General features: G+C 38.0%; 1 protein-coding gene across 2 annotated transcripts in view; it reads left to right on the forward strand.

Annotated features, from left to right (window-relative positions):
- The first annotated feature begins 2,734 nt into the window (after window positions 1-2,734).
- Window positions 2,735-25,095, forward strand: part of celf6 (CUGBP Elav-like family member 6) — a 111,391-nt gene continuing 89,030 nt past the window's right edge. For both annotated transcript variants that reach the window (XM_066701635.1, XM_066701636.1), the window contains exons 1-2: window positions 2,735-3,304; window positions 11,635-11,717. In XM_066701635.1, coding sequence (XP_066557732.1) covers window positions 3,055-3,304; window positions 11,635-11,717 — 333 coding nt within the window. In that variant the 5' untranslated portion in view covers window positions 2,735-3,054. The remainder of the gene's footprint in view (window positions 3,305-11,634; window positions 11,718-25,095) is intronic.

Below are 25,095 nucleotides of genomic sequence, written 5' to 3' on the forward strand. Positions count from 1 at the left end.
GCCATTCACTGGCCCTCACGTTCCCCAGACCTGAATCCAATTGAGAACCTTTGGGATGTTATGTATCAGTGCATCCGACGCAGATGCCACAGACTGTTCAGGAGCTCACTGATGCCCTGATCCAGGTCTGGGAGGAGATCCCCCACAACACCATCTGCCGTCTCATCAGGAGCATGCCCAGACATTGTACATACAGTACAATGTACATACAGGCATGTGGGGGCCATACACACTACTGAGTCACATTATGAGTTGCCGTGATAAAATTCACGCAAGTTGGAAAAGCCTGTGATTTCAATTGTTTACTTTGATTTTCGGTGTGAGTTTGAATGTAGCGTTCAATCGGTTGGTGATTTTGGTTATGTAATTTTGTTCTCAACGAATTATACAATGTACAGTAAATATTTTGATCTTTAATATATTTTGTTAATTGAGATCTGATGTGTGATTTAAGAGTTCCCTTAATTATTCTGAGCAGTGTATATATGTATGGTTACAATTAACAACAGCAACAACATCAACAATAAGTAATACATGTATTACAACAGAAACATAAACTATATTGTGGTGACAGTAGGGTGATTATCATTTTGGAAACGAATAGATCTTCCACTTAGGTGTAATGAGTTAAATTACTTTTATTCTGTAAAATTAAAAGGGAATGTGTGCATTGATATGTATATTGCCTCCATGGCTGGAAATGTGACAAAATTCAAGACACAGTAAAATGTAATGTGATGTACTGTTAAAAAAAAAAAAAAACATGGTAAAGTGTATGGTGTACAAGGGTAAAAATAGAGTAAAGTATAGTGAGGTATACAGTAGTGAAACATGGTAAAGTGCAGTGTGCTGTAATGTAGTAAAAATATAATACAGTGTAGTGTGGTATACTTCTAATTTTCTACCTCTGCGTAAGATTCCATAACCAGTATATTTGTTATGGACATTCAACTGCATCAAAACAAAATCTATAATTTATATATAATTACTCAACACTCATATACAGCACCTCTGTCCATTCCTTATGACTTCATGCTTATCCTCCACTCCATCTCCAGCTACAGCGCTGGCTTTTTGTAACAGATTGCATAACAACAATCATGACTGGAAGGCAACAGTAATGCAGAGTAAGCCAACACACATTGCATTCTGGCAAGGTGGAGGTCCAGTGTCTATTCACAAAATGGAAGCCTACATACAAGCACACTGATGGACAAACACATACTCACAGAACACTGTGTAGATGAGGCCGCACGTTTCTCCCCTACAAAACACCTTTTCCCCCTATGCATGCTTTTGTCTCTCTATGACATGCTATTACAGCCTATGAATCACATTTGTCCTCTACAACATGCTATTGTCCTCTTTGACACCTGTGTTGCCTGTCCAGGAGTTTTAATGTGAATGACATAGAGTACTGTTCACTTGCAGAATTATTATTATTATTATTCCTCCCACAGCTTTTGTGCTAGACAAATGACAATTCATATAGTGAATTTCCCTAATATCTGAAGATAACGTGTTACAGTCTCTTTAAATGTATAATGGTCCTGGGAATACATCCATTCCAGGCTCCAGGCACATGTTGCCTTATTATATATACATGTGCGCTCCATTTGTGTTTACATTATCTTTCATGTTGGTGTTAAAACTTGTGCACCTTATTACAGAGTGTCACAGTTCTGAACTTCTTGTACAATGCAATTAATTTTCCATCTTGAATCAGTTAATTCTCCGTTTGTTTGTTTTTTAACTTGCTTTCCTCCCTGCATAAACGTCAAGCTACACCACTGGTTATACGGGTCGGGGGGCAGCCTGCTGAAGTCTTTACTTTTTCTTTGATATCCTACTCTGGATATTTTCCTTTCGACTCCCATTCCTGTCTACGGCTGTGAGCGAGTCAGCACCACGGTCAGCAACAAGTGGAGAGCGGTGGCTCCAGGACTGGAGCTGATATCAAAATGTAATAAAGTCTCCAAATGCCCTGGCTATTGTAGCAGAAAGCCATTGTTTTTCAAGCACCACTTTCCGTGAGGGTCAGGAATAACTATTCCGATTGTTTTAATTCATTATATTTGTATGTCATAATTATATGTGTGAGCCAATAACACCATAATCCATAATCAGTGATGGCATACACATTCACACTGAAAACGATATCAAATTGGACATGTATTTACTAATTGCAAATACTTCAGTTGAACCTTAAATATGTGCTAGAAAAAAGGAGATACATCATATGGTGAAATCAGCCATGTAGTCTGCTTCACTTGGTAATAGAGATTTGTAAATCTGAATCTAGAATACTTGTATGGTATACTTCAAATATATCTTCACTTTTTTGTAACATGTATGTGTATATTTATGTATAAGCAGCATATATACATATACAAACATATATATATATATATATATATATATATATATATATATATATATATATATATATATATATATATTAGATTGCATGCATGGATAGTTAGTATGATGGCTTTTAAATATTAAGTACTTGAGTGGTATGGTGCATTTCACCTCTTTCCAGAGGTAAAACCTTGTACAAGAAACGTGATTTCGTTTTCACTTCAATGTAAACGCCCGATTCTCTCCTCTACACAAATGTTTGGATGTAACCCTCCACCCCTTGGGCCTCTGGCCGTTGTCTTTTCTGATTGGCTCGGTCGAGCTTATTATGCAAATAGGCTGGGGGTCTAGGCAAGAGCCCGTGAGCTGACGTCATAAGGCAGAGTGGCAGCTGACACGGAGAAAGAAACCGAGCGAGAGAACGAGAGGGAAGGAAAATATAAAAGATAAATAAGGCGAAATTGAAAGGACCAAGGGAGGGAGAGAGAGAGAGAGAGAGAGAGAGAGAGAGAGAGAGAGAGAAATACAGGAGAGGAAGAGAGAGAGAGTGTGAGAGAGAGAGCGAGAGAGAGCGAGAGTGTAAGAACGAGAGGCAGAGAGAAAGAGAGAGAGAGAGAGTGAGAGTGAGAGAGAGGGAGAGAGAGAGAGAGAGAGAGAGAGAGAGAGAGAGCACAGCCGGCCCATTGGAAAAAGATGGCTACAGTCACTGCGAACGGAGTGCAGCAAGAGAATGGCTTCAGCACCACGAACAGCTCCGGCAGGATGAACGGGCTGAGCATCGGGCAGAACACCATCCCCATGAAGGACCACGATGCCATCAAGCTCTTCATCGGGCAGATCCCCAGGAACCTGGAGGAGAAAGACCTTAAGCCCCTGTTTGAGGAATTCGGCAAGATCTATGAACTCACCGTGCTGAAAGACAGGTTCACGGGGATGCATAAAGGTCGGTCATATAGCCCCTAAGATCATACTTTTGGAACAATAAATCAGGTTGGCGATGATCGGGGCCGCTTCCCGAATACAGTCTCGCCGGTGAAAATGAATGTGAGCGCAGAGATCCAAGGTTGGGTATATTGGGAGACAAACCCAAACCCGCTTGAATGTTTTTCTTTGGCGAGTGTTTACATTGGAACCTCGTTTATATGTTTTATATGTATACGTTCTTACTTGGAGAAATTATAAAACTGACTGCGATTGATTAAGTTAAATCTCGCTCAAAAGGGAGCGCATAAGATCGTAGGTCTGCAGTTTGGGATACAATCATCGGTTAAGTTGAACCGAAGTTTCAGTTTAAGGAGACTCGTCTTTCTCAATGTTAAGATTGATAGAGAGCTAAAGTAGTTCTAAAGGAGTAGAAGTGAACTTGGAAAGGCTATTAGAATCAAGTGAATATATTACTAATACTAATATATATATATATATATATATATATATATATATATATATATATATATATATATATATATATATATATATATATATATATATTGGTCGGTATACATTGGTTACTGCAGAACCATGGGTCTAGTGTCTAGAAATAGTGTGTAGTATAGTGTATATAAATCATTCATATTTAGGAGTGAGGTTAATTAACATTTTGTTAATAGTTTTTCTAAATGCCGATGTATTAAAATAAATCCTACTGTGTTTTTTCTTTACATGTTACTGAGTATAGTTATAGTTTTTTTTTTGTAGATTTTAACAGACACAGTGTTGAAATACAAGGACAATCACAAATACACTCTGTGTGCAAAATGCTACACAACATATTAAAGTATTATTTACAAAGACACACATCCAAATCCAAAACAGATCTTTCGGGATTGCAATGTAAACAGATATTCAAAATACAGAAATACTGGACAGGATGTCGTGTGTTCATTTTAAATACGAGTAATTGATATATAAAAATGTCCAAGTTGTGTTTCACGTATAATGCACACTATAACAAGAATGAACTAATGATTTTTTAACGTTAAGACAATGGTTGACAAAGGTATTGCTTTCACCAGTGCTTCAACAAGCATAGAACCGATCTCAAAAAAACTGGCCACCTTTGTCTTTACCTGACCGGTAGAAAAGTACCTTGCAGATGTAACTTTCTATATGACAAAATTATATTAAATATTATAGTTTTCTCATATGCAAACAATAAATACAGAGATACATAAATACATTTTGATAGAAAATGTAGGCAATTGCCTGGTTGACACATATGGAAAGCGATTTTGTATTTACTCAGAGGCAGTGATAATTTAATGGGAAATGAAATTATTAAATGCACACACACACACACACACACATACACACACACACACACACACATTTTGTATCAATGTCTATCATTATGTGTTAATAGAGTACGCACGTGTGTGTGTACCTGTGCTTGTGCAAGGAGTTTACGAATAATATCGCATAATAGCCTATATTGTTACTCTCCAAACTTTTTTTTTTCTTCGTCATACAATATACAGCTTTAAAGCAATGCCATGGTTACCAAAGTGATTAGGATGAGTTGTCTCGTGTTCAAATAACAATTTTTCATAAATGTTTTGTCAAGTAAGCGAATCATAATATATAAATAAAAAGGTATGCTTTACCTTATGTCGATATCTTTACATACATATCACACTCATCAAGCACTTGTTATCATAAAATATAAAACATTAAAATCAAGTCTGTTCCAAGTCCATTTACAGTGTTTTTTTATTATATTATATTATAGTAAAGGCGAATGTATATAAAATGCAAAAAAACAAAAAAATAAATACATCAGCATAACAATAATTTCAATTGTGACTGCACATTATATATATATATTCTGAATAACTGAATCTGATAAATGAACACACTCTCAGACGGAAAAACAGTGGCAATTTCATGCCTATGAAGTCTATACGGAATCGATTTGTTCACGTGGCCAAAGCACCTATTCATTTCAAACTAAATTTACATATTAAAGATCAAGGTGCTTTAAGACACACACGGGCCCCAATTAAACTCGTTATTGTAACATTTTAAGTGTATATTTGTAGGCTATTTTGTTAGAGACTACACACCAACAAATAGCACTGAGGACTATTATAAACACCATATTCCTATAGGTTCAGAACTGTTTTTTCGGAACTAACATTTAGGCAATACCTAGTAAATATACTTAGCCTGAATTGTTTATAAATGAATGGAACCTCAGACTTTATTGAGACTGTATGCAAAGATCTCCATATTTTAATCAGTCGGGCTCAATCAGCTGCATTAATAGGTATACAAACACGTTTTGTTACACATGTGCTGTGATGATGAATTCTACCCTTTTCTGTGGAATAATTTACTTTTGTTGTGCTGAGCTTATTTGTGTAGTTCCAATTTGGTGGTTAAACCAACAGGCACGCTAGCGGGTTGAATGTATTGAGAGAGGACGATCACTACAGCAGATTAGCCGACTGAGCCGTCTCTCACACATCAATTACCGCACTCAGGAAAGCGCTTTCTGAAGAGCAGACTTTGCTAATCACTGAGTAACAGTCGGGCCCCGTGGGTCCACCAGCTAATGCGTAGTATAGAATTAAAACAACTAGTTTACATTGAATGGGCTTCGGACCTGGGGATGTATACAGCGTGGAGAGGCAGACGAACCGTGTCAAGACAGCAGCCACACAAGCGGCCAGGCTACTTCATCAGCTGCGCTTCCTATTTTATATTTGCTCTGTTTGTGCCCATAGTATTCTATGTATTTGAGGTCATTTGCTGCCTTTGGATGTCTGTGATTTGAAGCTGAATCCAACAGATGTACTATTCTCTTGGATGATATACGTTCCACCCTTGTAATAATATTTCTTCACTTTCCCTGGTTGTACATTAACAGATGTGGTTGAGGATGCAGTAGGTAGAATTACATGGGGGAACTCCACTGTGCAAGCTGTTGATCCTCCCATAACATGTATTCATCTCGGTGGCAAGAGGTGATCACATCCAGCAAAGAGAGACGTTGTGCTACCGGGGGCGTTTTTTCCCTGCCAACATGAAACTATATTCCACATAAGGGAGTCATTCAAAAATATGGACGCATTTGCTTTAGTCAAATAGCAAACTGTCGCACGATTATTGCTGACCAAAAAGTATGGACATAGGCCTTTTTAATACATTGTTTAAATTAACTACATAAAATGAACACAGAAGTATATGATGCTTTGGTGTAGGTAGGACAAGCCAGGAAGTAAACAAGAACTGAAATAAAAGCGCAATGCACCGTGTTCATTTTTGTTGGCACGCTGTTACACTGTGGGAGAGGCCTTGTATCATTATAACATATTTAAGTACGCTCTACAGTGTTATATCTGCATTTAAAATAAATACATAATGTAAAAACACCACATGAAAAAGCAGAACATTAGCTCTATACATATATTTGAAGTGGGTGATTCAGAGGGTTTTCTTCGTGGTGATTTGCTGTTTAATTTGGAAACAAAAAACATTATGATCAAAGACTGCTGTGAGGAAAAACAAATGTTCAAAAACAACGTATAGTATTGGATACGCCAATAAAGCTGTTAATATTTTTATGAATGATTTTTTTTTTTTAAAGAATACGTTGTTAACGAATTGATCGAATCAACAGCAAGAGACTTGTCCTGTTTTAAAAATAAAACTCACTCTGTTTACCGAGACAATGGATCAATTAGAAAGAGGACTAAAAGCATGCTGGCAGTGGATTGTAATTAAGTGTCTTTATCACTTCCCTTTTGGTTGTAGTCATTCATCCATCGTTATCTCTGCGTCATTATATGATTGAAGTACATATGTTCTGCCTTATCATTTCTAATGCACTTTTGACCACTTTCCATTGCAACCCATGAAACCCATGTCAAATAATGATTTTTAGAAAATATATGAATAAGGTAAACAAAACTTTAAATCTTGGTCAACATAATTTCCACTTTATGAGTTTCCTATGCAAGATACCACAAACATCCTTAAAAAAAAATATATACACACATACAGTATATCAGTCAAGACATTAGAAACAACGTTCTGTGATTCATTAATAAATATGCTTAAATATAAAATATTAATATAAATGTATACGCTTCAGCTACAAAGAATGGACAACAGGTGATCCATGGCATAGGCCTGAAATCTCAGCCACAATTTGCTCACTGTATCAAAATGAAAAAGTTGGCTTATAGTTCAAAAAATTCCCAAAAGAGAAATATATCAGCGTTATGCGAATACAATATTGGCAGTTTCATAGCACATCTATTTTCCAGGAAGATGGTTTAGCATATCTCATAAATACACTTGATCGAGTGAAGGGAATGGAAGAAAAAATGTCCAGTCATGCTTTAGTTGCACTATGAATCATATGCCTTTTTTCCCCGTTTCTTCAAATAGAGGGCAGTCTTTGGGAGTGCTAACAACAAAGGGTGGTTTAACTGCAGACTCTCTACTATCATTTGATTAAATCCTGTAATACCAGAATACTGTATTCAGACACCAGCAGACACAGATGCATTAATCTTCTTATGATTTCCTATGCAGAGGCAATGCAAGTGCAACTTAGGCATCTATTTGACTAACAGACAGCATGCCTTTATTAAAAGAAGTGAACTTTAGTGACCATAACATGATATTGTACTGGCCTAAAACTGGCTTTTTATAATTCCACCCCTATTATAATTCTATTTGGTTTCGGTGTGTCTATGTGTGACAGCTGACAATCCATTCACAGATTATTTTTTTTAAACTAGGGGTCTATGCACAGTTCTCCTATATAGTTGATAGTAACTGTAATGCATATCGTATGGTATTATTATGTTTTACATAATTTTGTTCCTGAAATTAAAAAAACAATAACAACAGTAGTTTGGTTCTCTCTGAGCGAGTCATTTGGGACAATGCTGCATATTTATTCCTTTTAAGAAATTGCTCCATTTGCAAGTGATTGAGAAGAGATTTTGGCTGATTCCCTTACAATGAAAAATAAAGATAGGAAGGAATAAGACGCTCCTTTGAGCTGCATTTGCATATTAAAAGATTTGCCTTATCAGCTCAATTATGAAAAAATTAAGTGAGATTGTGAGTGCTTTGGGAGGGTGTTTTAAAAAAAATACCTTTAAAAAGATTTCACTAAATATCAGAAAATAGAGTCTGCTGTCCTTCCCACATGCAGTATTATTAATATATCAGCACAAAGCATATAACGCTGTGTGCAAAACTATATATATATATATATATTCATGCCTTGATGCCAAAGACCTCAAAAAGTCCTTAATTAAGACCTTACCCTGAACCCGTAGAGCTGAATATAACATACAGAAAGAACTCATGGAAATCTACTAATGCACAAAGGTATATGATATTATACTCATTCATTTGTCTCCATGGCTACAAGTCATTAAAAATCTAATTCTATTACAGTCTGGTTTGTTAAATGCTGTGTTGCAGAGCTCCTTTTTGATTTGACAGAGATTTAGATAAAGCACTGGCCTCTTGTGTCAAGTGGGGTGATAAAGGGGAATTTGGGTTGGGGATGGTAAGTGTATGAGGTTGATATTCATTGGGGAGTGACATAGAATTCCATACTGTGGGAGATTTGTTTTTCTTCTGTAATACATTTTAGATTTATTTTAAGGTTTAATAAAATAGTACAGACCCCCTCCACCAAACAACCTACAACAATTAATTAGAAGGATCGTCTTTCCACATTAGAAAATCAGGAGCAAATCTATTTATCTTTCTATCAGGACTGCATACAAATGTTAATGTTTATGCCATTTCACAGGATGCACTTTTCTTAGATTTATCCATAAGGTCATTTTCATCATTTGTATATACAATCTGGGAGTTGGATCTCAAAAATCTGTAGTGGCTTGTTAAGTGGGTTGTGCCACAGCAGTAAACCTTTTTCACCAGCCAGCTGAGCCAGATTTGGTCCCAGGTCTATAGCTCAGAGGATTAGACCGCTACACCCCAATCTCTCTGCTTTATTGGAGTGAAAGGTAAAATGGCAGAGATGTCATGAGGTCAGAAGTGAGATATCCTTTGTGTGCTGTTTGGAGAAAGTGATCATATTAATGACAAGCACTACATTTAGGTTTAGACAATACTTTATTGATCATCTTCCTGTGATCATTATAAATCAGACCAAATCAAAAATCATATGCTTGACATTGAAATAATAGGACTTACACAGCTTCTCATACTGATAGAAAATAATACTAAAAAGAAAGGAAAGTACCAAGCTGTTTTTGAACACATGGAAATGGTACAAATCCATTAGCATCTGTGGCATTTGACCTGCACTGTACTCTCTCTTGTGGTGTTTACAGACTTTTCTGTAGAGGGATCAGGATTATTTATCAATAGCCCATCAAGATAACTTTTAACTTCACAAACAGTTTCCAAAATATTTTTAGTGAGGAAAACAACTGAAAAGCAAATAGCTGGAACAGATACATTAACAGTGGAAGGTTGAAGGTTGGCAGAGGACTGTTGCATATTGCCATTCAAATATAACATCTTCCTGTTACCATTGTACCTCTTACAGTGCAACTAGGATGAGAGTTGACTAGCGAATCACGTGCATTGTCATAATTGCCATGATCATCCTCACAATTCCAACATTTTCCCTTCCAATTTCAATAATCAAGATTAAGTAATCGACCGTTTCAAAATGGAATTGCTCTTTTCTTAACAGTCGTTTGGGAACATGTTTTCAAATTTCTGTCCCAGCAGATATTAACACCTGGCCTATGACAGCTTTTTCACATTTCTGCTTTGTCAGATGGCATTGAGAAACTGGCAGCCTTTCCTCTGAATGGCCCAGAACTGACTTGACAGGGGGTATTCAGGTCAGGACTGAAGTGTGCTTGTTAGCAGATCTGAGAGAGGCAGCTTTCATAGTACCTCCAGGTAATGTGTCAGACTGCAGTCAATGTCATTTTGCCTCACTGTTTTTGAATACTAAATGTACCAGGAGAAGAAAATGAAATTGTAACATTCTGTTTTTCTCTTTTACTTTTAATGGTTTGTTCCCCTGAAAGCTCTTGGCTAAATTTTGCAAATTGAATTTGGATTTAGGAAGGCCTTCTGGACAAAGGACTTCACAGACTTTGCAAATAATGTGATGACAATAAATATCACCACAGAGATTTAAATGAAAATAAATTGTACTAAATGCTTAAGCTAGTCATGAAAATATAATTCAAAAAATTTGCATACCATGCTTGCAGTCAAGTTTGTATGCTTTCTCCTTTCTTGCTTTTTTCTTTTTTCTTTCCTTCATGGGTAACATTTAGAAGTGCTAAGAAGGCATGGCACAAATGCCCTTTGTAATCCCATTGTCCATATGGTGTTGTCGATAGGAACAAGGCTGGCATGAACAGTAATTAATCATGAGAGGAAGTATAGGTGCCTGCAAAACAGCACTGTGATATTAGTGCCAATGACAGCACCCCTCTTGATGAAATACCATCAGAAATCTATAAGCCACAGTCTTCCCAAGTGCAGAGACTCTGTCATCAATAACACAGCCGTCACTGACAGTGGGTTTTCTCCAGAGGTTTACTTTGGGTTGGCAGCTTCTTGGAAAGGGTGGCATGTTTTAATATGAGGCCTTCTGAGGCACTGTGAGGTGAGAGATTGAGAGACCCAAATACCAGCACTTATTCCATCAATCCTGAGCTGGCCATAGCCTGCCAGCAGATAAGTGTCCTCCACAATTTGGTTTTACCTCTACTAATAGGAAACATCCAATAACCATAAAAGGATGATTCATGAAATCTCAGTTCTATTAGACCAAAACTGTGCAGTCCATAGTGCCTAGTCCTTTGTAATTGTTTGGATTTTAAACCCAAACTCTTATTTATATCATGAATTGATCCAGAAAGCAATTTCGTATTAATACTAAATAATAAGCATATACAGCTTATTTTTTAATATGTAATATGAATCAGAATATTGCTTGCAATATCTTGCCAATAGTTTGGCATTATATTCCGCTGGGTTTATAGATGTCTATTTAGCTCTGAAATAATTTACTTCAGTGTGTCTACTACATCCAAAATAGGGTAGAGAAGTTTGTTAAGATCCATTTTGATAAATGTTAGCATGGAAAACAATGTTGTCCTTTTCTTCTCTAAAGCCTTTCTTGTAACCCTGACATAAACAAAGCCTTCTCTAGACTTTTTCACAAAGACAAAACTAAACATAACTATCCCCCCCACTCTCTCCCTCTCTCTTTTTCTCTTTCTCTTTCTACCATTCTGTTTTCAGGATGTGCCTTTCTAACATACTGTGCCAGGGAGTCTGCGCTGAAGGCTCAGAGTGCTTTGCACGAGCAGAAGACTCTGCCAGGGGTAAGTGACGTGTTTTCTCTGCTTAACATCTTGCTTCTGGCTATTCTGATCTGAGCTAGGGTGTGATTACTGGCCTCCACAGAACAAAATATTAACTGTAAGTAGCATTCCCAGCTATTTGCAAGAATTGTAGGTCCTCATCATGTTCTTGTATATTGCAGTTTAATTCACTAGGCCTCCAAAATCAGATTGGTTTTCAGTGGTATTTAGTGTTGAGTTTTCTGTTTCTGGTTGAAGAGGTCAAAAAGCTTTTTGTCTCAGGAAGCATTCAGCCAGCCTGATGTGAACCTTAAACCATTCAGTGCTTGAAAACTCTAGGAAACTAAACCAAGCTCATTATCAGTGACATACATCTTGGCTGTTGTCTACTTAGGTGTTTGTTCGGTGACATATGAGATAGTCAGAAGATGGGCTATACTTGAGACTGCTCCAGTTCCATTTCTCTCTTCGACAGAACACTGCAGACAGAAGCCAAAAGAGATAGGCTGAGATAGGTTGCTGTTCTCACAGGGAGGCAGCTTATACACCTGCTTAAATGAAACATAGCCATGAGGAAGGGTTTAAGTGGCAGGTGGCTTTCAATCAATTAAGACAATTATTTAGTCGCCTTTGGCAGTGATCTATGTAAGGAAATAGGAAGGGCAGTCTCTGTGAGGACATGAGAGCTTTGAAAAGCTCCTGGCTTGATTTTAAAGCAAATTTCAGTGCAGGGAATGAGAACATAATAGAAGCTTTAGTTCTCTGAGTTGTGTATATATATATATATATATATATATATATATATATATATATATATATATATATATATATATATATATATATATTCATAGCTTATTGGTCTTGTGAAAGGTCTATGCAGAGAGACTTTCTGTCACCCAGAGGCCTGTTAGAGAAGCCAGTTTTCTATTTGTTTTCATTTTGAGTGAATGTGAGCTATATAATATAATATTATGTGCTAGGCTGCTTTCTCCAGAATAAAGTGTGTTTTATTTGATTAATTTCATACAAATTTACACATACACAGTTCTTAATAAAAATGGTAATGTTTCCTAATTCTCATTGTGGCCACTGATGAAAATATTCTTCTATCTGCAATTTCTACATTCAACTAATTGGAGCATACACCAGCTATTTTGAATGTTAAATTATGTCTCTGGCTTCATTAGTTGGGTATGGTGCCCAGCCCAGCCCAGGTCTTTCAATATTTTATTCTCCAGACATATATAATTAGGGATGCACAAATAATTGAGACATGTCAAAGAAGAAACAACCTTACAAGCAATATATACATGGAACACATTCATCACACAATCTGTGATGACATCATCAGCCTCAGATAATTCCTGTGTGTCAGCAAAACTGGACATCTCTAGAAAAAGGTATCACGTTTAATGTATCAGATCTAAAGTTTCAGTGAATTGTGTGTTATTGTTAGTCTTCAGATTCAACTCAAGCAAATCAGCAGCTTTCACATTTCCTTCGCTTTCAATCTCTGTTTTCATGTGTTTAAACTGGAAACAAATACCAATTCAAGTTTAGGCTCAAGTACCCATTAGTGCTCAACACAAAAGCTTTGTGCACAGATTAGTGCAGTATGGTGCTCTCACTTTGCAAGGGCTCAGATCTGACTGGCAAGGTTTGCTCAGGTCAGGATTGAAATGCAATTTCAAAGACTTCCAGAGGAAACTCATGGCACCTTCTGGCTCTGTGTCTCGCTGCAGACGGTGCTTGTCAGCTTCTGTGAGTACCACATTCTCAAGCATGAACAGGATTGAACTTGATTAAGGGGCCTCATACTACAGCTAACTTTTTTCGTGAACTCACAGGAGAAACAAAGCAAATGGTTAAAAGCAGTGTGTAATAATAATAATAATAATAATAATAATAATAATAATAATAATAATAATAAACTATTGTTGTATAGCACCTATAAAAGCTGTCATCTCAAAGTGCTGTACAACAACAACAAAACACAAATGATAAAGCATGCACAAAGCACTGACAATGACAAGGAAAAAGAAGTAATAAAAAACATCCACAAAAATGCTTTTCATAGGGTTGCTGCTGCATTTTAGTGAGGATAATAACACAACAAACAAATAGCAAACAAAATATACATTTTAATATACGGTCCTATTTTTTTGCACACTCTCATTACACCTGTATACACCGACTATGTTGTGTCAGATAAGGAATGCTGTGTGGGCACTTCTGGGAAAAGTCATCTTCATCCATATGACTTGCATTCGCTAAATAATGAAACTCCATTTTCTCCATTCATCAGTTACAATGGGGGTGAGGTGAAGGCAAATCTATTACATTTCCAAAGTTTGTTCCTTGCTCTGCATTGCGGCTTATGTCATCCGTCCCCATTGGTATCAGAGTATTATGAAATACAGCCTGATAACGATCTCACATTAAACAATTCTTCATTCACTCCCCGGTCAGGGCCTGTACCAATTTATATTAATATATCATATGATTTTTTTTTTGGTTTTCTCTCTCTCAGAACAAAAGTATATAGAATACATTCATACTGCAAATGTGCTGTTGCAAGTGTCTGAAGTAGTGTATGTAGACAATTTAAACAAAGGAATGGAAGGCAGACTACTATAAAAACAGTGCCTGGGCTGGAAGATAAATACATAAATAAACAAAGCAACAGTTAACCAATCAAACAACTTCACTATGTTTCACTTATGAACCATAACACAGCCTGATGGCCCCAGAAGGACCCTGGTTGTGCTGGGCAGGCCCCTGCTGTCTCCAGCTTTATTGTGCATCGCTGATATCGCTAGTTAGCAGATTCTCCCATATGTCAGATCTGCAGCCACATTAACCAAACATATGTGACCTACATGATAGATGAAGGAGCAGTTTCATTCCAAGAGTCAGTAAATCTTATAACTGTGGAGAGAAAAACTCTTTTTGATCTTTTAGGAGAATTAAGGCAATGTAAAGTGAAATACATCTTGCATTCTCATCATACTATATCCTATTTGGACTGATGAGTGCTGGTCTTCTCTGGGCCATGTGTGCAGAGCTTCACGGTTAAAATGAAGGCTTCCTTTCCGAACAGTCATTTGAAAATCAATTATGTTGTTTTGCCCTCCCGGGTAGTGGAAAATGTTTCAGCTGTTGAATGATATGCACATCCAATTGAATGCTTGAAATGCTGTGATCAAAAACTGAAGGTTCTTCTGAGACTTGATTAATAGCCAAAAAAGGAGCCCATCTTGACATCATTAAAGGCTTAAGAAAGCTAGATTTGCAACACTGAATTCTCTAACTTAAAGAACAGGTCTCATTCATTATTTTAATATGAAAGGTAGAATTGCATGGTTACTGATGCTGTTGAAACAGTTGGGTAATACAGGATTAGGACAATATTTAACCTGTTCAAGGCAAACAATTTGTATTACTATAACCTTCATTATAAGAACTACATAGTATAATTACTGTTTCTTTCTACCTCTGCACCCACGTGTGTTGCAAAAGTATTATATGATGTTAAATAAATTAAAGCTATACTTAATATCCAGAACAAGAACCTTAATACAATTCAACATTCCAAATCAGGCCTCCTATGATCCCTGATTGAATATCACAATGCTTTATTTTTCCAGTTAATGAGTGTCATCTCTTCCCATCCTATACCAAACACCTCCCCCCACCTCTCTTACACTGCCTTATCCTGACCAGCAGTGTGTACTCAGCCCATGGAAACCAGCTGTGAGTCTGTTTTGCATCTCTGTGTGAGTCACATGACATTTTAATATGCCAGTTTGTGGGCTAAAGAATTCATCTTTAAATAAAACATTTTGCAAGGCAACAAGTCCTGCTTCACTCAGGCCAATTAGTTCCACGGGTACGGATGTAACAGGCCTCCTAATTGGTGCTGTACGAGCCAAGAAGCCAATTAAAGTCCTAAAGAACATAAGCCAGAGCTTTTCCTGATGTCTGACTGAGCACAGAGGTGCTGCCACAGCCTTGCGTTTGTCATTTATTCAGTGTCTGAGGAGAGATACGGATTTTTATTTCCATTTGAGTTGCTTGAACAGCACCTGACCACTTTATTAATACCTGGTCAGTGAAGTGGAGATGCCATCATTGCTAAAAAATCTTCCTGGAGATTGCATCTCAAAACAGTTCTGCATAAACTTAGATGGATGAGTTCAAGACTTTCACTAAATCTTGGAGCAAAACTTTTCTGGAGTAGAGAAACAAAACAAACCACTGAATCACTGTAATGAGGACACAGAACAAGTGGCTCTGATAAGTATTCTTACATTGACTTTTCATGTCATTTTGTATAGCCACAAACCACATATGCCTAATTTAGAAGTAACAAAATAACTACCCCTATTTGTTCATTTTATTCATTCATTATAACAATTTCACAATTTTCTAGGTTCCCTTAGGAGGACATATAACAATGCCTCTTAGTAACAGTACGTTCAGCTTTATAACAAAAATTAGCCATCACACTTTCTAGAAGGATGGTTTTATTATGCTCTTCACAAAGCTTTTACAATAAAAATGGACTGCTTCAGAAAAAAATAGTAATGAACATTGTCTGCAATTCACTGTAGAGTAAAATTAGTCTCTTTATTTGTGATTGAAGAGGAGGATCATCAACCCGAGCTTTAATTAGCAAAATGAGAAAATGAACACACATTTTTTTAACAACTCCTGAATGGAAGCTCAGTGAACAGACTCCATTTGTTCATTGCCATCGTTTCCATTGTGAGTACACCTGGGATGAGTGGGAGCTAATTCAGCTGCTCTCTCTGTTTGGGAAAAGCTCCTTTCCTCTCGACATCACAGCGAGCCGCTGAGCAGAAACCTCGGCTGCACATGCAGAGAGATTTGAGGAAAACTAAACACTACAGGGCGACTGTAAGACAAAGCAATCGATTCCCCCCCCCCCCATGAGTCACTTTTCATGAGTACATGACCACCAGACAACATAAAAGTACTGTAAATATTGCAATACTGTTCTGTACACAGAAAAGACAATCTCAGGAGAAAGAATAGAGCCTCTTCTTTGTTTTCTTCTTCTTCTTCTTCTTCTTCTTCTTCTAATTATTTATGTTTTAGAGAGCTGCAGCAAGCTGTAGAGCTATTAAAATTCCAGACAAGACTCAGGAGGGCTGCGTCACCACACCTTATCACCAGGGAAGTGAGACGTAGAGGGCACACAGAGCTCCTAAATAGATTTGCAAGGTCCACTCAATGAGAGGAACTAGGAGCCTTAAACTAATTACTGAAACAATACAGGGCCGGGTAATTTTTTAAGGAGAAATTACGTTGTGTTGCTGGTCAATTTCTCCTCCATGCTAGATTTATCAAACCTCAGTGCCCGGCCATTCTTGATATGAGAAAGGAGGCTTGTGGCGCATGTGAGGGAATTCTGCTGGCTTTCTGTTCCAGTGCATACATTACAGGTTGTTCTTTGCAGAAGGGGGCAAAAAGCACTTTTTTGGACACTTATTCTGTGAAATAGAAATCTGCCTTACAATACATATTTTATATTACAATATTGGTTTAAGTTAAATATATTACATTTTGTTTACATATATTACACTTCAAATAAATAATGAGGGTTTAGATAACTGAGGCCAGTATGAAGCAACACATTATGCTTAAAAATCAATCAATCAGTCAATCAATCAGTCTATCAATGACTCTAAAAATGTGTTTTAAAACAATACATGCTCAATACAGCAAGTCTAATTTATGGTGACACATCTAACAATATCTCCAGACTGTATATATATATATGTATTTATATGTTTTTGCTATTGCTAAAATAAGTACTGAGAGGTTTTATACTTTATATATTTAAAAATACTGCAAACTTACATAACAAAAACATATTTAATTCACCTAAATGAGCAAAGTTCTTTCAAAGACTGAATTTCTCTTATAAAGCTTCTCTGTAGATTCAGAATGAAAGGTAGTCATACTAAGGATGCACCAGGAGTATTGCCTTCTGTATTCATTGCTGCATAGAAAAAGCTTTTGAGGTAGTTCAGAAAAAGAAACAAGAAACAAGGAAGAAAAAAATAGATGTATCCCCTTGAAAGATAGGAGCTACAACACTGAGGCAACTAAATTTAATCAGGTTTCAACAAAGAGATAGGAGATTAAATTCGACTGAAGTTTTCTAAATCATAAGGGATTTGAAAAAAATAAATCAGTCTACATAAATATTTCCAGCTTTGCTTTGGATGGAAAACAACAGAACACAGATGACAACCTAAAATACAATAATTATATTGGCCATAATAAATAAATAAATATATATATATATATAAAAACATATTGCAGTGGGATATTGCAGGTTCACACAACATTTCCATTGACCAGTGCAAAATGGATAATCCAATAGAGTTTTTGAGTTTAAACACTGAAATGTTAGCAGGATTATCTTGGAACCCCATGGATCTTTAGTTACACCCAACACCAATGCATCTTAAACGTTTGAATATTTCTTCTAGCTGTATGTTTTATTGTGTCTTTATAAGACCTGTGGTCATCTCATAAGAAAGATGTCTGCTTGCCTAACACAAAAACTGATTTCTTTCAATTCTTTGCTGATAAGTACAGATTGGTTTTCACGTGTATTCAAAACACAAGACTGCACACGCAATCGGGGAGGTTTCTAAGTTTTAGGGGGACTGCGAAATGGTGTCCAGGAACGGGATTTGTTCCTGACGGGGTGCTGATGGTGTTTTGCGGATTTACTTCTTCATTCTTGGATTCTATTATTTTTAGGGGGGCTGAGAGAAAATACAGGCCGAGGCCCCCCTAAATAGGGTCTAGCACCGCCTCTGTACCCAGACCCTTGTCCAATGCACATTTTCAACTTATGCATGCTGTGCCATCAGCACCTTTCATTGGTGAGTATAGTAATACTTAATTACAGTATTGTACGTTAATATTTCCTTGTTTTATTGTAACATTTTAGTTCATATTTATGTACACATATAGTACAATTTTAATTATTGAGTTTAAACAATAATTATACATGAAAATGGGGTTACATAACTGTCGTGACCAAAAGGCGTGAGAGATCTATTGTTTTCACTTTTTGCGTGTAATACCCGGCTTTGAGAGATTCATGGCGAAATGCTTTTGTGTTAGTAAATAAGTAACCTAATGGCCTTTAACGAATACACAAAGATAGGGCTTCTGTTTAAATAGCAGCAACGTTGAACAAATGCACTCCTCTCAGTTTGGGAAGGTTTCACTTCGAGTTGCCTGCAGTGTGGCCACTGGTCTGCAGTTAGTAAATCAGATCGGTGTGCTCTTTGTATCTGTCAGATTGAGCCCAAAGACTGTTCTTTTCATGGATTTCTAGTCTAATTTATCTACTTCCCTAACTGTAATGAGGCATGACTGGTAAATGTGATGACAGGATTGTTAGCATCGCTGGTTCAGTGAAATGGATAAAGACGGCAGTGAGGAAAATGCGCTTGAATGGTGCGTCAAAGAAGGGCAGCCTGAGTCGCCCCTGGCCGCCTCCTGGCAGACGGGCATAAAATATTGCAAGTGACGTTGAAGGGGACGGGTATGCTGAAGCGCGAACACTGAATCCCATTGGAGAAATAATCAAAGAAACAGACTCCGCAGAGCAGGGCTGCACTCCCACAACCGAGAACAAATATCTTTCTGACTTAAAACCAGGACTGAAAGGTATGTATTAGATTTGAAGCTGGAGAGCTGACCTTCTTTAGCCAAAGACAGGTATGTGATGGATGCTTTCAGAATCCTGAAGTGTCATTTTAAAGTAATATCCCGGTTGGCAATTCATACTCCTAGCATATGGCTAAGAAGTAGGGGAGATATCTGGAGGTAAAGTGTAAAGAGGTTCAGGGCTTATATTAAGTGGAACTTTTATCTGTCAAAGTACTGGAGGCATATGGAAATATTTACCAAATCATGTGAATGAATCATACCACAGTTTATAAACACACATCCTTTATGACATTTTAGTTAATTATTTAAGTGCAATAGTATAAACTACCATAGCATGGTTTACGGCTCTATGCACCCCCTCACCTGCACTGATCATTGAGTGGCTGTTCCTCACTGGTAAATTGAATTAAATGATCTAATTAGTTATTTATACCAGCTTTGCACTGCACAGGACCAGAGAGGGAGAACTCGAATTCAGAGCAAAATGAAAACAACTTGACATATAAATAAATGGAAAAATGCATAAAATGAGGAGTGGGCTGAGCACTGCTTTATCCTCGCCCACCCCAGAGGTCACAGGAGCTGAGTATTAAACTACTGTGGAGGGAAGAAAATGCAGATTTTATAGCACTGTGTACTCTGTGTCTGTCTGTAAAATGGAACAACCTTGAATTTACAGGCTAGAACAGCAGAATGAGAAAAAATTTGATTTTTACTTAAAGATAGGCAATCCCTGGGATCAGAGGCCTGTTTTTACATGTGAGGGAGAGAGAGCGAGATAGAGAAATACGGAACAAAAGCTGCTGTTACTTAAAAAGGTTTTGAAGCTTCAGTCAAATATTTGCTGATGGTTGGGCTTTTTTGGGGGGGTGGTAAGAGGTGTTTTTTGTTTGTTTTTTGTGCTGAACAGCGCTTGATTAATGAGACGCGAGACGCGGGTGTGTATAATGGCAAGTGTCACCTTCTGCTATGACACTCGGCAGCTGCTCCCCCTACCAGACTTGTCTTGACCTTATGGATAATGAGAGATAACTGGACTGGGAACAGGCTCCTGTCAGCAGTAGATGAAAATGGGGGGGGAAAGTGACTGTTGCGCCAGTCCCTCTGCAGAGAAGAACAGCTTTTCAACAGGCCAGATGCAATTACTGACAGAAGCCTGTCAGAAACAGCACACTGACTCACAGTTCAACAGTGGTTTTACCTAAAACCATAGTAGGACACAAACAAACAAAAGCACCAACTGTTACATACACCATAATAACAAAATAGTTCTCTAGTTTTTTACCTTTATTATAATTCCTTCAGTGAAATATAGCAAAAACAGTAGAAATGTCATCAGATATGAATTATAGTTTACTACAGAAAAGCCTGGTGTGTAACCTACATTATGACAGCTGCGTTTTTACCATGGGATATTAGAGAAATACCAGAATGATTTAATACACACCTGTATCTTGCAGTACTAAGGATGCAGTTATTACTTATTTACTTACTTATGTAGCACATGTATTGTGGTTGATTTACATTTTTTTTATAATTATTTGTATTACTATTGGGGCTTAGTGGGGCTACCATTTGCATGTTAGACATTTGAAAAGATTAGACAGATGCAGGGACACACAAGAGCAACCTCTTCTGCCTTTTTAACAAGCAAAAACAGAATACATATTTACACTCGGTTACAAACTTCTGAAATTCAGGCGGTGAGTGTCTGTATATTGTAAATGTATCTCATACATAAGAAATGTCTTTATTGTTCCTTATGGGAAAGCCTGGAGCGCTTTTTATGAAGACCAAAGCTCACCTTGCAGCTGCTGCAATCACTGCACTGCAAACTACAGTCTGCTCTCAGAACTCCAATAAAAGATGGCTATAAACATATATATCCCTGAGCCCAGGAGCAGCGTGCCTCGGGGGAGAGGTGCCAAGTCCTTGGCGAAAGCAGATTGAGTCTCGGCTCTTACATTTAAACTGTATCATTAAAGGAGGTATGGGAATGAAAAGCCAACCTTCCACACCTCATAAAGTCAGACTGCCTTGCAGGGTGAACAAGCTGATATTGCATTGGGCGCTTTATGGGGATTGACACAAGGTGCTGTGAAGTTTATGCTGGATAGGGAATGAGTTAAAAGCAGGAAAAGCCTGGAGAATCTTTATTTTTCTTCCTTTCAGTCTTTTCTCTCTTTTGCCTTTTCTTGCTTTCTTTCTCCCTCTCTTCTATCATCTCATGGACTTATTCTGTATTTGTTGTCTGGCTCTTCTCTCTTGCTCTCTTCCAATCTATCACACTTTCTTTCTCTTGGGGTTTCCTTCTCTTTTATCTCCCCCCAATGTCTTCCTTTTTCCTTCTTTGTCTTTCCATTTTGCTTCTGATTCCTTTTTGTTGCTAATTCCAACTGATTTCCTTTTTCTCCCCAACTCCCTTCTTTTGTCTTCTTCTCTTACAAAGTCAGCCACTGCATTATCCTTTCCTTTTTTCTCTCTCATGTACTCCCTTTTCTTCATTAATTCTGTACTTATTCTACACCCCCCTCCCCCCTTCCTAGTCTTTGGCGCTCCTTTATTGTTCTATTCTCAAAGAAAAATCACCCCCTGTAACTGCCTCCCTGCCTCAGTAAATAAAACCATTTTGTTTTCATTAAAAGCCCCGACCGTACAGATTACACAGGCCCTCCACTTCGCCTCATTTCCGTGCCCCTATTAAAGCTGCCGTCTCTGGTGTTAAAGAATTTCCTCTTTTTGCAGATCCCTTCTTCTTCTGCAGTAAATCTTCACCCAAATCCCACTTAAACCCACATCAGGCGGCTAGCTCGCCTCAAGCAGCTGTCCTTTAAACTCCATTATCTACAATTACTTTAACATTAGGGATTTACAGCACACCTGCCCTAACATAAAAGCACTTTCGCCTTAATATTAAACCTGCAGAAAGTGATTTTGCGGCAATTATGGAACCCTCCCTCAGAGGGAGCTTTTGAAATTTCGGTCCGTAGTGTGTAAATAAACATTCCCTTTAAAAAACAAATGACAGTAAAATGAATAAGGTCGTAATATGTGCACATATGTGCTTTCCCTTTACTGACTTGCACTTTGGTATTGGTGCTTTTTGTGACATCAAGCTGTGCAAGGGACCTATTCTCTGTTGTTCATCCCTTCTCTCTAACCAGTTGAATTCTCTTTGTGCAGAATGGTCGATGTCTTATTAACAAACTGATTAAGAAACTGGGATCAAGAGAAGTCAGGCTAAATTTGGTGACATAAATCTTTAGTCCGCTCCATGGTAGCCCACCTCATATGGTATTGCAATATTTTCAAATTGAGTGAAAAGAGACTTATCCTTCCCTGTCTGTCTTTCATTTTATTCACATTTCAAAATACCACCCCCACCCCCCGCCCCATTTCTAGCTTTAATGTTGGAATGGTCAATTGTAATTCACACTGTTTCGCAACCCCCTTTCCTGCGCTGACCTGGGAGAAGGGGAGACAAGCACACGACCAAGCCATTAATCCGGCGCCGGTTGAGAGACAGCCCTGTCTTTGCTCTTATACCCTGCTGGAGATAAGGAGAATTCTAATTTTTGACTTTCTCCCCTTCTTTTCCTTTTTTTTCCCTGACCAACCCGTAAATAATTCCAGCTCATTCCATTCAGTTTAGTAATGATATAATTTGCCTATAATTTGTTTATTAAATCCCTACGCTCCTTAAAAATCTGATTGACTAAGAGACGAGCTTGCCTAACGAGAAGCCTTAACATCACCCTGGCAACCAGCACATCATAATGTGATCTCTAGCAAGTGGATACCACAAGTCATTCCCTTTATTAACACATCATTGGCCTGCACTACCATGAACATGAACACTTCTTCATATACTGTTGGGTATTAAACCCGATTTCGAAAAGCACTTCAGAAAGCTAAGGCCACAATCTGTATGAGAAACAGTAATACTGCAACACAGAAATGCAGATATTTTGAAGTATCAATGCAGCAAACAATCACTGTATAAGGCTTCTCATCCTGTTCCTGCTGCCATAATACTACTTTAATGTCATCATAATGGCAATTCGTTTTTAAACAGGTCTCCGAATTCTGTCCTTCATATTGACAAGGCTGCATAGATCTACCCCTGCTACAAATTAAACAATTCGAAAACAAACCCAGAGAGCGAGACAAAGACAAAAGGACTAGAGCTACCGAAATGGGTTTGCCTTTACACTTGGCAAGAGCTGTTTCCCCCTCAAAAGGTGCGTGACTGTGTGACTTATCTTATTCTATGACTTTGTTTACATTCGTCCTTTTGGGTGCGATGGTTCACAGTCTCCAAGCTTTGTTCCAGCCTCTTGGGGCAGAAAGGATATAAAGCCAGATGCTATAGTTACTTTTCACCTGTTGTGTCGCAGCCCACTGTGGACTGGACCAATGATGTGCTGTGTATGTGTTGCAGTGTTTATTGTGCAAGAGGAATACCCACTGCTGCCATACAGCATCACACTCCGGCGCCGAGCTCTGGAGAGGGCTGGACAGGCCAGGGGGTTTGTGAGACAGGTGCTGTTGTTCAGTAGCATTGGCTGATCTGTGCTGATTGACAGTGATGAGAGATAAGACAGTCCAGAGCGGGAATCTGAGCAGAGCTGCTGCTGGAGATAAGAAACAGATTACTACTGCACAAAGGCAGCAAGGCTTGGAGGAAGAGACGCACAATCTGACGCTGGGAGAGTGTATGTGTGTGTGTGTGTGTAGGTCGTTGGCAACAATTGCAAGGAAAGATCTCTGCTCACCAATCATGTATATCCATTCAGTGTTTTAAAGTTAAATGGAAAATGCATCTCTGTGAAATAGGTGTAGCTGTCCTGGGTGGCTCAATATCTCAACTCTTTCTGTGTGTAGTTCCTTTCATTTCCCTTCAGCTATCGTTTTCAAACAACTTGTCTGGAGTACTGAGGCATCTCGATAAATATCCCCTAATAACATCGGCCTTAATTAAGCTTTTTGCATTGTGCATCGGTGAGAAGTATTCGCCTAAGTGAGAGGGCAGTAGTATTTGAATTCACCACTTTTCCATATTTTCGTAGCTCTCCCCTCAGTTGATTGCATGCTTTTGGTGCTATTTTTCTTTGTCAAACTGCCCATCCCTGAAATACTTCTGACATTCCATCATTGTATGTTTTGTCTGATAAAGCACTATTTATGTCAGAGGCATCTCAAGGCAGCAATATGGAGTCTCAAATGTGTCTGTGGTTTGAATGCACAGTCTCTGTGGGTCGTCTGTGTGGCTCAGCTCTATTAGCACAGCCGATAGTACCTCCAAGCTTTGTACTCCACCATGAGATGATTCCGATTAGAACAGCGTTGCTTCTAATGGGATTACCACGGCGCAAACTAATAAGCTTTGTTGTGATTTTTGACGGGCGCAGCTGAAATGTTGTATGAAAAGGAATGTTTCTAGTTTTGGGCATTGCTAAATTTAACCATGACTGCAAAGGTTTAAAAGAAAGAAAATAATGTTGACTCTTTCCCCTGTGTGACCATGCTTTAAATGCTATTGTGGTGTATGTACAGAAGGCGTCTTTTTATATTAATCTTTACTTGGTGACATTGTGTAAAGATTGCAGTGAGGGCAAATTTGACTGGGACCAGCAGTGTATTTTTAAAGCCGCAATTCAAGCCGTGTGATTCT

This window comes from Amia ocellicauda, chromosome 4 (genome assembly GCF_036373705.1).
Source record: "Amia ocellicauda isolate fAmiCal2 chromosome 4, fAmiCal2.hap1, whole genome shotgun sequence".
NCBI lineage: Eukaryota > Metazoa > Chordata > Actinopteri > Amiiformes > Amiidae > Amia > Amia ocellicauda.